The sequence below is a fragment of the Vulpes vulpes genome, chromosome 12, assembly GCF_048418805.1.
Source record: "Vulpes vulpes isolate BD-2025 chromosome 12, VulVul3, whole genome shotgun sequence".
Lineage (NCBI taxonomy): Eukaryota > Metazoa > Chordata > Mammalia > Carnivora > Canidae > Vulpes > Vulpes vulpes.
In genome coordinates, this window is record NC_132791.1 from 133,829,593 (window position 1) to 133,844,241 (window position 14,649).

Here is a 14,649-nt window from a genome sequence, read left to right on the forward strand (position 1 = left end):
CAGAAAGAGTTCATCAGTGCTTTGTTGTATTTCTAAATTTTGAGAATATATTCCTGTAGCATTTTTTTAAGGTTTTAATTATTGATTGATTGATTGATTGATTGATTGATTGATTTGGGGGGGAGGGAGCACAAGCAGGGGGAGGGGCAGAGGGAGAAGCAGACTCCCCACTGAACAGGGAGCCCAATGATGCTGATGCAAGGCTTGATCACTGGCCCCTGGGATCATGACCTGAGCTGAAGGCAGATGCCCAATGGACTAAGCCACCCAGGCGCCCCTCCTGTAGCATTTAAAATGGAAGCACAGGAGGCGTTCCGTTAGTGTTTTCAGACGCCAGGGGGATCGCTGCAGCTTGGGCGGGTCTTCAACTTAAACGGTTCCCGGCGGCAGCAACAAAGGATGAACGGAGCTCTGGGAAAGATGCTGTGTCTGAGGACCGATACCATTTTTAAGCAAGCCTTTTTTCTCTTAAGGCTCAGGACTTCAGGAGAAAATCCCATCTGTTCTGCAGGTGGCATTCTGCTGAATACCAGTCGGCACTACAAGTCAAAGCCTACCCATGGCATTGGAAGATACAAGCACCTAGTTAAAGCACAGGAGCCCAAGAAGAAGAAGGGAAAAGTAGAAGTGAGACCCATTAATTTGGGGACAGATTATGAATATGGAGTTTTAAACATTCACCTGACTGCATACGACATGGCCCTAGCAGAGAGTTATGCCCAATATGTTCACCACCTCTGCAACCATCTATCCATTAAAGTTGAGGAAAGTTATGCAATGCCCACCAAAACCATGGAAGTGTTGCGGCTGCAGGACCAAGGTAACAAAATGCTCCTGGACTCAGTTCTTACCACTCATGAACGAGTGGTTCAGATCAGTGGTCTGAGTGCTACATTTGCAGAGATTTTCTTGGAAATAATCCAAAGCAATCTTCCTGAAGGAGTCAGATTGTCAGTGAAGGAGCACACTGAAGAAGACTTCAAGGGAAGATTCAAAGCTCGGCCAGAACTGGAAGAACTGTTGGCCAAGTTGAACTAGCTCATTGCAGACCCTTTCATGTCAGGACTGGTGATGTTGAGTGCCAAGGGGAAGATCTTCCTGGGTGGTCAAAGTTAAGCAGAAGACACTGACCTTTAGATATCATAACTACCCATCCCCATTAGCCAAGAATGCTTCCTTTCTTGTATGGAGGAGTGCTTGCCAATTGTCACCACTTTCCTTTGAGCTAACTGAAGACATCCTTCATCTAATAAAAATCTGTAGCTGATGGGAAAAAAATAAATAAATAAAAATAAATAAATAAATAAATAAATAAATAAATAAATAAATAAAATGGAAGCACATCTTGACTGGATGTTTCTTTCCCTTAGAATTTTATAGACAGGGGTGCCTGAGTGGATCAATCTGTTAAACATTGGCCTTTGGCTCAGGTTGTGATCTCAGGATCCCTGCTCAATGGGGAGCCTGCTTCTCCTTCTCCCTCTGCCCACTGCCCCCCTCCCCCAGCTCATGCTTGCTGTCTCTCTTAAATAAATATATAAAATTTAAAAAAAAAGAATTTTGTAGACGTTGCTTGATTTCTGTATTAGTATGGGTAATCCAGAGAAACTGAACACAACCAAAGGAGATTTACTGTCAGGAATTGCCTCATAGATTATGGAGGCTGAGAACTCCCATAATCTGCCATCTATAAACTAGAGACCCAAGGAAGCCAGTGGTATAGTTTAGCTCAAGTCTGAAGGCTTGAGAACAAAGGGAGCTGAGGGTGTTGACCCCAGTCTGAGGGCCAGAGCAGATGAGAGAGTTGATGAGCTCACACAAGCAAGGCAGGAAAAAGAGGGGTGGATTTCTCCTTCCTCAGCCTTTTGTTCTGTTTGGGCCTCAGATGGATTGGATGATGCCCGCATATACTGGGGTAGGCCATCTGCTTTACTCAATTCACAGATACAGATACTCACCCCATCCAGAACCGCCCTCACAGACACATTCAGAAATCGTGATTAGTCTGGGCACTATGGGTAGTCAAATTGACACAAAAATTAACCATTATCATCTTCTCCTGGCATTGAATGCTGCGTGGAGAAATCTTCCTCAAAAGAAAACCCTATTCCCTCCATTAGCAGTCCCTCCTATTCTCCTTCCTCCCAACCACTGACAACCACTAATTTGCTTTCTGTGTCTGTAATTAGGTGTTTTAGCGTGGACCATGACATACTAATTCTCAAATTTATGGTGAAAAGCAAACAGCCAAGAATAGCAGAGATACTTGTGAATGGAGGAGCAAAAAAGGGGGACTTGCCCAATCAAAGATCAAAATTTATTTAATCTTATTTTTTGTTTTTAAAAGATTTTATTTATTTATTCATGAGAGACACAGAGAGAGGCACAGACACAGGCAGAGGCAGAAGCAGGCTCCCTGTGGGGAGCCCGATGCAGGACTCGATCCCAGGACCCCAGGATCACGACCTGAGCCGAAGGCAGGCACTCAACCACTGAGCCACCCAGGAGTCCCAAGGGAAAAATTCACTAAATGAGACACACAAAATTGCTGACTGTAAAAGAATAAATACATTTGAAAAAATTAAACTTAAGAGGCACCTGGCTGGCTCAGTCAGTAGAGTGTACGACTCTTGATCTCAGTGTTGTGGGTTTGAGTCCCACTTTGGGTATAGAGATCACTTCCAAAAATATTAAAACTAAGAACATTTGTTCATCAAAAGACACTATGGAGAAAGTGAAAAAAAATAAGTTGTGAAACTGGGAAAAGAGGTTTGGAACACATACAACTGACAAAGAATGTATTAAGAACTTCTAAAAACAAATAAGGAAAGAACAAATCATCTGATAGAAAAATAGGCAAAACACATAATAGGAACTTCAGAGACAAGCAACAATGAGGAGATGTTCAACTTTCTTTCTTTTTTTTTTTAAGACTTTATTTATTTGAGAGAGAATATGAGCATGGGGTAGGGGCAGAGGGAGAGGAAGGAGTAGACTCCCCATGGAGTGGGGAATCGGATGTGGGACTCAATTCCCAGACCCTGGATCATGACCCAAGCTGAAGGGAGACTCTCAACCAACTGAGCCACCCAGAAACCCCAACTTTCTTTGTAACTAGGGAATTCAAATCAAAGTTGGACATTATATATACCCCAGGACCCAGCATTCCAAGTCTAGCTATACGCTCAGAGAAACTTTCATCTGGGCACCAGCAGGCATGTATAAAAAACATGTTCGTGGAAACAGTGTTTGGAAAAGAAAAACATGGACACAACTCAAATGTCTACAGGTAGGAGAACGAATATATAAATGTGGCATATTCACAAAATTGAATATTATACAGTTGTTTGAACTACAACAATGTAGTCAAATCTAGCGAATCTTGGCAATATAATATTAAATGAAAAAAATTTCAGAAGATAACATGATCCTATTTTTTGTAAAGCTAATATTTAAAATGAGGCAATAGGGGATCCCTGGGTGGCTCAGTGGTTTGGCACCTGCCTTCAGCCCAGCACTTGATCCTGGAGTCCCAGGATGGAGTCCCGCATCAGGCTCCCTGCATGGAGCCTGCTTCTCCCTCTGCCTGGGTCTCTGCTTCTCTCTCTCTGTATCTCTCATGAATAAATAAATAAAATCTTAAAAAAAAACAAAAAGAATTAATATGAGGCAATATTGTGGCACCACCCATATATGTGATAAAAGTAAAAGACAGTCATTCCAAGTGATGTCAGCAAGTTGGCAGGAGAGGGGTTTTCTATGTCATCTTCCTGCAGAACATTGATTTTGAAAACCAACCAGGGATGAAAGTATCTTTAACGGGAGTCCAGGAGTCTAGAATCCAGTGAAGTTCTAGCACACTGCTGGAAGAAAAAAAAATAAAGATTAAAGGCACTGAAGAGGGGGTGCCTGGCTGGCTCAGTGGTTGAGAGTCTGCCTTTGGCTCAGGTCGTTATCCTGGGGTCCTGGGATCGAGTCCCGCATTGGGCTCCCTGCTCAGCAGGGAGTCTGCTTCTCCCTCAGCCTGTGTCTCTCGTGAATAAATAAATAAAATCTTAAAAAAAAAAAGATGCTCAGCATCACTGATCATGAGGGAAATGCTAACCAAAACTACAATGAGGCATCATTTCACATCTATTAGGATGGCTATTATCAAAAAGTCAAAAGATAATAAGTGATGGCAACAATGTGGAGAAAAGGGAAACTGCATATTTGGTGAGGATGTAAGTTGGTACAACAACGATGGAAAACACTAGAGAGTTTCCTCAAAAGATTAAAAGTCAAACTACCGTATGATCCAGGCTTCCCAATCCTGGGTGTGTACCCAAGAGAAATGAAGTCACTAGCTCAGAAAGATATCTGCACCCCCATATTTATTGCAACATTAGTCACAATAGCCAAGACATGGAAACAACCCAAATGTTCCATTGATGGATGAACAGATAAAGAAAATGTGGTGTACATGTACAATGGGGTGTTCTTCAGCCTTACAAAAGAAGGAAATTCTGCCATTTGCAACAACATGGGTGAACCAGGAGGACACTCCGCTAAGAGAAACAAGCCAGAGACCAAAAGTCAAAAATGTCACTCATGAGGAATCTTTAAAAAGTCAAATTCATTGAAATACAGAATAGAATGGTGGCTGCCAGGGTCTGGGGGATACGGGCAATGGGGGATGTTGGTCAACAGGTGCTAACCTTCAGTTATAAGGTGAACAAGTTCTGGGGTACCCAGGGGCCTCAGTTGGTGAAGCATCTGCCTTCATCTTGGATTGTGGTCTCCGGGGTCCTGGGATCGAGCCCTGCATCAGGCTTCCTGCTCAGCGGGGAATCTGCTTCTCCCTCTGCCTCTGTTGTTCCCCCGGCATGCTCTCTCTCTCTCTCTCTCTCTCTCTCTCTGTCAAATAAAGAAATAAAATCTTTAAATAGTAATGAAATAAAAATATTAAAAAATAGAGTAAGAAACAGAAAAAGAACACAAAATACAGTCATGCATGGAACAATAACATGTCATGAGTAATCCAGTTTTGTGCACCACACCTAATGTCAAAAAATAAATTCTAGAAACATAATTAATTAAGAACTAAATATTAAAATGAGAAAACCAAATGGTCATACCGATAAATTCAGTAAGGAAATCTGATGAATGTCAATATCTATTCATGACTTTTTAGAAAAACTTACAAAACAGTCTTATCAACTAGAATAAAAGTATACTTCCTTAACATGATAGAGAGAATCTACCAGAAATATTCGGAAACATCACCATCCCTGGTGAAGCATTAAGATGACGCATTCAGAATGTAGGGGCACCTGGCCTGGCTCAGTAAGTGGGGCAAGTGACTCTTGGTATCAGGGTCATGAGTTCAAGCCCCACACTGGGTGTAGAGGTTACTTAAAAATAAAATATTTAAAAAGAAAAAAAAGAAAACAGATGGAGAAACATCCTCAAGATCTGGAATGAGGCAAGTATCCTTGACCTCTGCCACTTTTATTCTCTGTCCTGGAAAGGAAGTCTGGTCATATTCCTTCATGACCGTGAGTCGCATCACAGGGGACAGAACGCAAGACTCACAGCAACTCTGAATGCCTCCTGTGCTGGAAAGTTCTATGCAGGAGACCACATTTGGAACTTGAGAAGCAGAGGGGGGTGACCCCGGGGTGGGAGGCGGGGGGCACCCTCCCTGCCAGCCTGGGCCCTGTTGGGCTCCCACTGAAGGCACCAAAAATGTGATCTTGTCTGTTTTGTCTCCAAATTTCCAAAATGGCAAACTCAGACACGGATCCTTATTGGAAGCAGAAAAAGAGTCAAGTCCTGAGGGCCCGCCATGGTTTTAAATGTTCACAGCTGCCCTGTGTGAGTCTGGTTCTGATGCTTGCTCTGTCTCTTTGGACCGAGTTGTGACTTTTAGTATGGCTTGTAAAGTTTTGTCTGGGAGCCAGGCATCATGCGCTGGGTGATGGGGACTGCTATAAATAGGCCTCCCCATGTGGCTGGGGGTGTGGGGGCAGGGGTGCTGTGGCCCCACTGTCTCTAGGAAGCCTGAGTCCCTGGGCCGTAAACTTCTCATTTATTGATTTTTTAAAAAGATTTATTTATTTATTTATTTATTTATTCATTCATTCATGAGAGGGAGAGAGAGAGAGAGAGAGAGAGAGAGAGAGAGGCAGAGACACAGGAAGAGGGAGAAGCAGGCTCCATGCAGAGACCCTGAGGCAGACCTCCACCCCAGGACTCCAGGATAACGCCCTGGGCCAAAGGCAGGCGCTGAACCTCTGAGCCAATCCAGGCGACCCCTGATTTTTTTTTTTAAAGATTTTATCAATTTATTCATGAGAGACACGCAGAGAGAGGCAGAGACACAGGCAGAGGGAGAAGCAGGCTCTCTGTGGGGACTCCGATGAAGGACTGGATCCCAGGACCCCGGGATCACGCCCTGAACTGAAGGCAGATGCTCAACCCCTGAGCCCCCCAGACGCCTCTCATTTATTGATTCTAACCAGAGTTCATTTTGTCTTGAGCTTATGAGTTTTTAAGTAATCTCCGTGCCCAAGGTGGGGCTTGAACTCACAACTCAGAGCTCAAGAGTCACAGGCTAGACCCATCCCATCTACTGGACACAGAGCCTTCCACACTTTAGTTTCAGGTGAAGCTTCTCAATTTTTTTTCTCCCCCTTGGAGGGACGGGCCTGCCTGAGGGGCTGGAGTAGTGTATTTGCCTTCTCCCAGGTGGATCAGGTCCTGATTACACTTCAATTGGTTAGGCTCCCTAGTTTCCCTGGAGGGCGGGCTTTGTCAGGAAGGACAGAAAGCTCTGGATGGAACAGCCTGGGTGGCTCAGCGGTTTAGTGGCTGCCTTCGGCCCAGGGCTTGATCCTGGAGACCTAGGATCCCACGTCTGGCTCCCTACATGGAGCCTGCTTCTCCCTCTGCCTGTCTTTCTGTGTGTCTCTCATAAATAAATAAAATCAAAAAAAAAAAAAAAAAAAAAAAAACAAAGGAATGCTCTGGATGATTTCCAGAATGGCTCCTTTTCAATCCCTCTGCCTGAAGCAGAAGGGGATTTTCTTCCATCTTTACTGGAAGAACTTGGTAGGACTCCTAGAGTTAAAAAAAAAACAAAAAAACAAAAAAACAAAAAAAACCCCACCTCACCAAGAGCAGGGCTGGCATTTAACTGGCTCCATCAGTGGAACACATAAGTCTTGATCTAAGGGTTGTGAGTTCGAGCCTCATATTGGGTGTAGAGATTACTTTAAAATCCTTTTTTTAGGGATCCCTGGGTGGCGCAGCGGTTTGGCGCCTGCCTTTGGCCCAGGGTGCAATCCTGGAGACCCGGGATCGAATCCCACGTCGGGCTCCCGGTGCATGGAGCCTGCTTCTGCCTGTGTCTCTGCCTCTCTCTCTCTCTCTCTGTGACTATCATAAGTAAATAAAAATTTAAAAAAAAAATAGATTTTTTAAAAAAAATCCTTTTTTAAAAATATTTTATTTATTTATTTGTTTATTTATTTATTTGAGAGAGAGAGAATATGACTTCACAAGCAGGGGGAGGGGCAGAGGGAGAAGCAGACTGCACTGAGCAGAGAGCCCGACTCAGGATTCACTCCCAGGACCAAGGGATCACGACCGCAGCAGAAAGCAGTTGCCCAACAGACTGAGCCACCCAGGTACCACTAAAAATAAAATCTTAAAAACAAAAATCTCACCAAGAATGCCCCCCAACACACACACACACACACACACACACACACACACACACACACACCAGTGCTCCCCCCACCCCGCCTGGGCCCAGTGTCTCTAAATCTCAGGCTTCTCTACACTGAGCTTATCTACACTGAGCCTTCAGCAGTTCCTCAAGTACCATTCGGCTTTCTCCGAAGCTGAACACAGCTCTCGTGGAGGTTTCTGTTCATGGGTTTCTGCTCTGCCAAGTTCTATTTCTTTTGTATCTGCCTGTCCATCTGTCCAGTTTGGCGGGGGGAGCAGCTCACACTGTGACCTCAGTTCTCTGATGAATCTAAGAACTGTTAATGTTTACTTTGTTCAGCTTTCTCCTCGGTAGGCTGGAGTGACAACTTCCAAGCTCCTTACGTCCTGGGCCAGAAATCAGAAGTCTCTCACACTCTTTGTTTTTTAATTATTATTTTTAAAGATTTATTTATTTATTTTAGAGAGAGAGAGAAGAGGAGCAGAGGAAGAGAGACTCTTAAGTAGACTCCGTACTGTGTGCGGAGCCTGATGCGGCGCTTGATCTCATAATCCCGAGATCATGACCTGAGCAGAAGCTAAATCGGACATTTAACCGACTGAGCCACCCAGGTGGCCCTCTCTCACTCTTTTTGAATGATGTCTGCTTTACTGAGATGCAATTCATATACCATAAAATTCACCCTTTTAGAGAGTAAAAATTGGTGGTTTTCAGGATATTCACAAAGTTGTGCTACCATCACCACCACTAGCCAATTTCGGAACATTTTCATCACACCAAAAAGAAACTTTGTTGGCCATTGCTCCCTGTTCCCCCTTCTCCCAACCAGAGGCAACCACCACTACCACACCCTGTCTCTATGGACTGGCCTGTTCTAGACGCATCGTATAAATGGAATCAGGATATGAGGCCTTTTGTGTCTGGTTCTCTCACTTAGCACAATGTTCTCAAGGTTTATATCCGTGTTGTAGCACAGTTCAGGGTTTCATTTCCTTTTACGCTCAAACAATCCATTGTATGGCTACAACACATTTGTGTATTTATTCATCAGTTGGTAGACATTTGGGTTGTTTCTACTTTTCGTCCGTTATGAATAATGCTGCTATGAACATTCACGTGCACATTTTTGTGTAACTCTGTTTTCAATTTCCTTGGATATACACCAGGGACTAGAATCACTTGGTCTGTGTTTAACATTTTGAGGAACTGTGCTTATTGGCCATTTTTATGCCTTCTTTTTAAAAAATTATTTATTTATTTATTTATTTATTTATTTATTTATTTATTTATTTATTTATTCCTGAGAGACACAGAGAGGCAGAGACACAGGCAGAGAGAGAAGCAGGTTCCCTGTGGGGAACCCGATGAAGGATTCAATCCCAGGACTCCAGGATTACAACCTGGGCCGAAGGCAGACGCTCCACTGCTGAGCCACCCAGGCATCCCGCCTTCTTCTTCTTCTTCTTCTTCTTCTTCTTCTTCTTCTTCTTCTTCTTTTTTTTAAGATTTTATGTATTTGTAAATAAAAAGAGAAAGAGTGAGAGAGAGCAAGAGAGAGTAAAAATAGGAGGGAGAAGTAGGCTCCCCAACTGAGCAGGGAGCCGGACACGGGGCTCCATCCCAGGGCCCCAGGACCATGACCCAAACTGAAGGCAGACACCTAACTGCCTAAGCCACCCAGGTGCCCCCATTTTTATGCCTTCTTTAGAGAAATATGTATTTAAATATTTTGCCTATTTTAGGGGATCCCTGGGTGGCTCAGCGGTTTAGCGCCACCTTCAGTCCAGGGCCTGATCCTGGAGTCTCAGGATCAAGTCTTGGGATCAAGTCTCAGGATTGACTGCATGGAGCCTGCTTCTCCCTCTGCCTGTGTCTCTGCCTCTCTCTCTCTCTGTCTGTGTGTCTCTCATGAATAAATAAATAAAATCTTTTAAAAAATATTTTGCCCCCCCAAAAAATAAAAAAAATATTTTGCCCATTTAAAAATTGGATTATCTTTTTATTTTTTTTGGTTGTAAGAGTTCTTTGGATATTTGTATAAGGTCCCTTATCATATATGAGTTGCAAATATTTTCTCCCTTTCACGTGTTGTCTTTCTATTTTATTTGTGTGGTGTCCTTTGAAGCAAAAAAAGTGTTTAATTTTGACAAAGTCTAGTTTATCTAGATTTCTCCTTCCTTCCTTCCTTCCTTCCTTCCTTCCTTCCTTCCTTCCTTTCTTCTTCTTCTTCTTCTTCTTCTTCTTCTTCTTCTTCTTCTTCTTCTTCTTCTTCTTCTTCATCTTCTTCTTCTTTCTTTCTTTCTTTCTTTCTTTCTTTCTTTCTTTCTACACCAAACTTGCGGAATGAACTTACAACCCCAAGATCAAGAGTTACATGCTCCTCTGACTGAGCCAGCCAGGTGCCCCTCTTTGATTATTTATGCCTTTGGTATCATATATAAGAAAACACTGCCAGGGTGCCTGGGTAGCTCAGTTGGTTGAGCGTCTGCGTTCAGCTCAGGTCATGATCTCAGAGTTCCGGGATCAAGCCCCATATTGGGTTCCTTGCTCAGTTGGGAGTCTGCTTCTTCCTCTGCCTCTCCCAGCTCTCATGTTCTCTCTCTCTGTATCTCTCTTAAATAAATAAATAAATAAATAAATAAATAAATAAATAAATAAATAAAATCTTAAAAAGAAGGTTACCCCAAGGTCACAAAAACTTAGGTCTCTTTTTTTCTATGACTTTTTAGCTCTTACATCTACATCTGTGATCAATTTTGAGTTAACATTTGTATATGGTATAAGGGTCCAACTTCATTCTTTCTTTTTTTTTAATTTTAAATTTTTTTTTTTAACTTCATTCTTTCATGTGGCCCACTTGTCTTAGGACCATTTGTTAAAAAAAACTATCTTAAAAAAAAAAAAACAAAAAAAAAAAAAACAAAAAAAAACTATCTTTTCCATTTGACTGACTTGGCACCCGTATCCTTGTATCAAAAATTGGTTAGGGGTGCCTGGCTGGCTCAGTCAGTACAGTATTAGGTTCTTTTTTTTTTTTTTCAGTATTAGGTTCTTGATCTCGGGATTGTGAGTTTGAGCCCCATGTTGGGCATAGGGATTACTTTTTTCTTTTTAAGATTTATTTATTTATTCATGAGAGACACAGAGGGAGAGGCAAAGACACAGGCAGGAAGCAGGCTCCTTGCAGGAAGCCCAATGTGGGGCATGATCCGGGATCATGTCCTGAGCCAAAGGCAGATGCTCAACCTCTGAGCCACCCAGGTGCCCCAGGATTACTTAAAAAAAAAAAAAAGGGATCCCTGGGTGGCGCAGCCGTTTGGCGCCTGCCTTTGGCCCAGGGCGCGATCCTAGAGACCCGGGATCGAATCCCACGTCAGGCTCCCGGTGCATGGAGCCTGCTTCTCCCTCTGCCTGTATCTCTGCCTCTCTCTCTCTCTCTCTCTCTGTGACTATCATAAATAAATAAAAATTAAAAAAATTAAAAAAAATATATATATATATATTACTTTCTAAAAAATTGGTTGACCAGCAATTTAAAGGGTTTATACCTTTCTAATTGTAACTAATCCTTCATGTGCCAAATCAGACTTACCTTCCTCAGTAATGCCTTCCCTGATCATTCCCTGACTCTCAGCACCCAATTAGATAGGGCCTTTGTGTTTAGTTTTTTTTTTTTTTTTTTTTTTTTTTTTTTTTTTTTTTTTTTTTTTTTTTTATGATAGTCACACACACAGAGAGAGAGAGAGAGAGAGGCAGAGACATAGGCAGGGGGAGAAGCAGGCTCCATGCACCGGGAGCCCGACGTGGGATTCGATCCCGGGTCTCCAGGATCGCGCCCTGGGCCAAAGGCAGGCGCCAAACCGCTGCGCCACCCAGGGACCCCATGTGTTTGAGTTTTTTAAAAGATTTTATTTATTTATTTGACAGAGGGAGGAGAGTGACAGCATAAGCAGAGGGAGCAGCAGGCAGAGGAAGAAGGAGAAGCAGGCCGCCATCAAGCAGAGCTCAATGTGGGGTTCAATGTGGGGCTGGACCCCAGGACCCTGGGATCATGACCTGAGCCAAAGGCGGATGCTTCACTGACTAAGCCAACCAGGTGCCCCTAGATAGGGCTTTGTAACTGGATCTCCAAACCCCCTCTGCCTACTTGGATACCTATTCAGCAACTTATTTGCTCCCTGTCCCTGCAGCCACTGTAAAATTTGAGTGCCTGTACCTGCTGCTCCCATTACAGGGCTCCCTGGATCCCTTTAGAAAGAGGTTTTCTGTGCAGTGTTGGTTTTATCTGAAGGAGCCCCTTTCAAGGGTGACCAGCTCATTTGTGTTTCCCTGGCATTGAAAGTCCAGGGTCCCATGAAACACCTCGGTCCCAGGCAATCTGTATGGTTGGTCACCCTAGCCTTAGTCTCTGGGAGACTTGGGGCAGGGGCCCTTCTGCCCAGGACTGAGTCTTTGTCATGCTTTCAGCTTTCCCCAAAGTCCTTGAACCAACTCCTTCCTTGTGTCTATGGGAAGCAGAGTCTGCTCCACCAACCACGGGGCCTTCCTGGTGTCCCTGTCACCACCTCACAGGCTTTGTCAGGCTCCAGGCTCTGTCAGAGAAATGAGGTCAGGGAGGCAGGACTCCTTGCTCGGCCTCTGATTACCCTGGCTCTCCTAGGACATGGCCTGGAGGAAGCTGCAGAAGCAGGGAGCTCAGAAAGACCCTTCTTCCATGCGGGCTGCAGGACTCTTCTGTGAGGCTGCAGCCTGCACGGAAGAAGGGTCTTTCTGAGAAATGCCCCATGACTCTTGTTCTCAAAGCCTGGTGAGGAAGTCATTCTCTACCCCACTCTTTTAAGGGGATTTCAAATTAAAAAAAATATATTATTTATTTATTCATGACAGACAGACAGAGAGAGGCAGAAACACAGGCAGAGGGAGAAGCAGGCTCCATGCAGGGAGCCTGACACGGGAGTGGATCCTGGGTCTCCAGGATCACACCCTGGGCCGAAGGTGGCACTAAACCGCTGAGCTATCCGGGGTTTAGGGGGATTTCAGGAGAAATTCATCCATGACCCTCATACCAAGAGCAGGAAAACTTTTCCTGAACAGTTGGTTGGTTGTTAATCTCAGGGACTGTTGGAATGGTTAATGATGGAACCTCTCTTCCTACATTAGCTTCTGGGATGCTGGAAGCAGATTTATGGGGCCCCCCTCACACAAAGCAGGCAGGGCACCCAGGTTGAGTTGTGAGTTCAAGTCCCATGTTGGAGGGTGCCTGGGGGGCTCAGCGGTTGAGTGTCTGCCTTCAGCTCAGGGCGTGATCCCAGGATCCTGGGATCGAGTTCCGCATCGGGCTCCCCACAGGGAACCTGCTTCTCCCTCTGCCTCTCCCCACTCTCATCCTCTCCCCCTCTCTCTTTCAAATAAATAAATAAATAAAATCTTAAGAAAAAACAATCAAAAGAGACAAAACCCATACTTGGACACTGGGAAACTCTGGCTGGGGTCCCCTCGGAGGGCCAGCCTTCTGCACCACTGACTTCTTTACTAATGAAAGATCCTAGGGTCTCCACCACCTGCAAATTCTCCTTCCTGGGAGCATGCATTCCTTTTGCAAGTAAAACAGAAAGGGGAAGATTTTTAATATTTAACAAAAAAACAATCGAATCTACTAAAATAGCACCCTCCCACTGGTGCCATGGGCCCTCTTCAGCCACCACCTCCCCCAGTGCCTGCCTGCCCCTCCCACGTCACCTTGTCCCCCGGGGGGGGGGGGGGCAGCTGCCGCTCCCCTATTACCTCCCCAAGCTGCCCCAGCCTCCCGGTGAAATCTCGCTGGCCCTGCTTCCCCGCCTCCCTGCCTCCTCCGCAGGCTGCCCCCCTTCCAGGCTTCCTTCCTGAGCATCTTGGGGCTCAGCCCTCAGCCCGACTCTGCCTCTCCCCTCCCTCCCTCCTCTTCTCCCACAGCCCTGGTTGAAACTGCGGCTTATACCTTCAGCCTGGCTCCAGGCCCGCCACCAGGTGTCGGTGCGACTTCCCTGCTGGGACCTCCCAAGGCACTCCAACCTGGCAGGGTCAGGGTAGAGCTCTGGTCTCAAATGCCTTCCTCCCCGAGGTCCCTGTCCGGATGCTCGGCACCTACATCCCCCACATGCTCAGCCGCCAAAGCTCTTCTCTGGGACCCTCTCCAAGGGGTGTGGCCGGGCAGCCGCACCTCCATTCCCACCGCCTCCCCCACCGCCCCCCCAGCCAGCTGCAGAGCCCCTAAGAGGCTGTCCCGCAGGATCTTTGGCAGATAGAGTCTCCTCCCTCGCTGGCTTGAGGCTTTTTTAATGGCTTCCCTCTGTCCGCAGGACAAACTTCAAACTGTGGAGGACACAGTCTGGGGACACGCTTTCCCCTCTCATGCTCAGCCAGGCCCTTCCCACCACGAGGCCTCCATCTGCCTTCTAGTGATGCTCCTTTCCCCTCCCCAGTCCCCCCACTATATGTGATTTATGTTAACATTTCTTTCTCTTTTTTTTTTAAGATTTTATTGATTTAGTTGAGAGAGAGAGAAAGAGAGAGCACAAGCAGGGGGAGAAGCAGGCTCCCTGAGGAGCAGGAGCCTGATACAAGACTCAATCCCAGGACCCCAGGACCATGACCTGAGCTAAAGGCAGAGGCTTCACCGACTGAGCAACCCAGGCGCCCCTGTCAACGTATTTCTTATTGTTTTTCAACATTTTAAAATTGTGGTTAAAATACATAGAACATGAAATCTATCACTGTAAACATCCTTTTTTTAAAATCTTAACCATGTTGAAGTGTGCAGGTTCAACAGTGTTAAACATATTTGTGCTGTGGGGCACCCATCACGGCCGTCTGTCTCCAGAATGCTTCATCTTTTTTTTTTTTTTTTAAGATTTTATTTGTTTATTTGACATAGAGAGAGAGAATAGGAGCACAGG

At 45.1% G+C, this 14,649-nt stretch overlaps 1 protein-coding gene and 1 long non-coding RNA gene across 2 annotated transcripts; one reads left to right on the top strand and one right to left on the bottom strand.

Annotated features, from left to right (window-relative positions):
• Positions 1 to 301: 301 nt before the first annotated feature.
• On the top strand, positions 302 to 1,328 carry LOC140594923 (large ribosomal subunit protein mL48). Its single transcript, XM_072732052.1, has one exon. The coding sequence runs from the start codon at positions 400 to 402 to the stop codon at positions 1,036 to 1,038; it is 639 nt and encodes a 212-aa protein (XP_072588153.1). The 5' UTR covers positions 302 to 399; the 3' UTR covers positions 1,039 to 1,328.
• Positions 1,329 to 4,596: 3,268 nt separating this feature from the next.
• LOC112924737 (uncharacterized) lies at positions 4,597 to 13,830 on the bottom strand. The gene is made up of 3 exons (XR_003235954.2): positions 13,692 to 13,830; positions 13,179 to 13,307; positions 4,597 to 4,896 (listed from the first exon to the last, which is right to left on the bottom strand). It is a non-coding gene; the product is annotated as an uncharacterized lncRNA (long non-coding RNA).
• Between the last annotated feature and the right edge of the window lie 819 nt (positions 13,831 to 14,649).

Bases quoted from the DNA above. Each gene is read 5' to 3' on its own strand.
- LOC140594923 (XM_072732052.1), top strand. From the start codon at position 400: ATGAACGGAGCTCTGGGAAAGATGCTGTGTCTGAGGACCGATACCATT.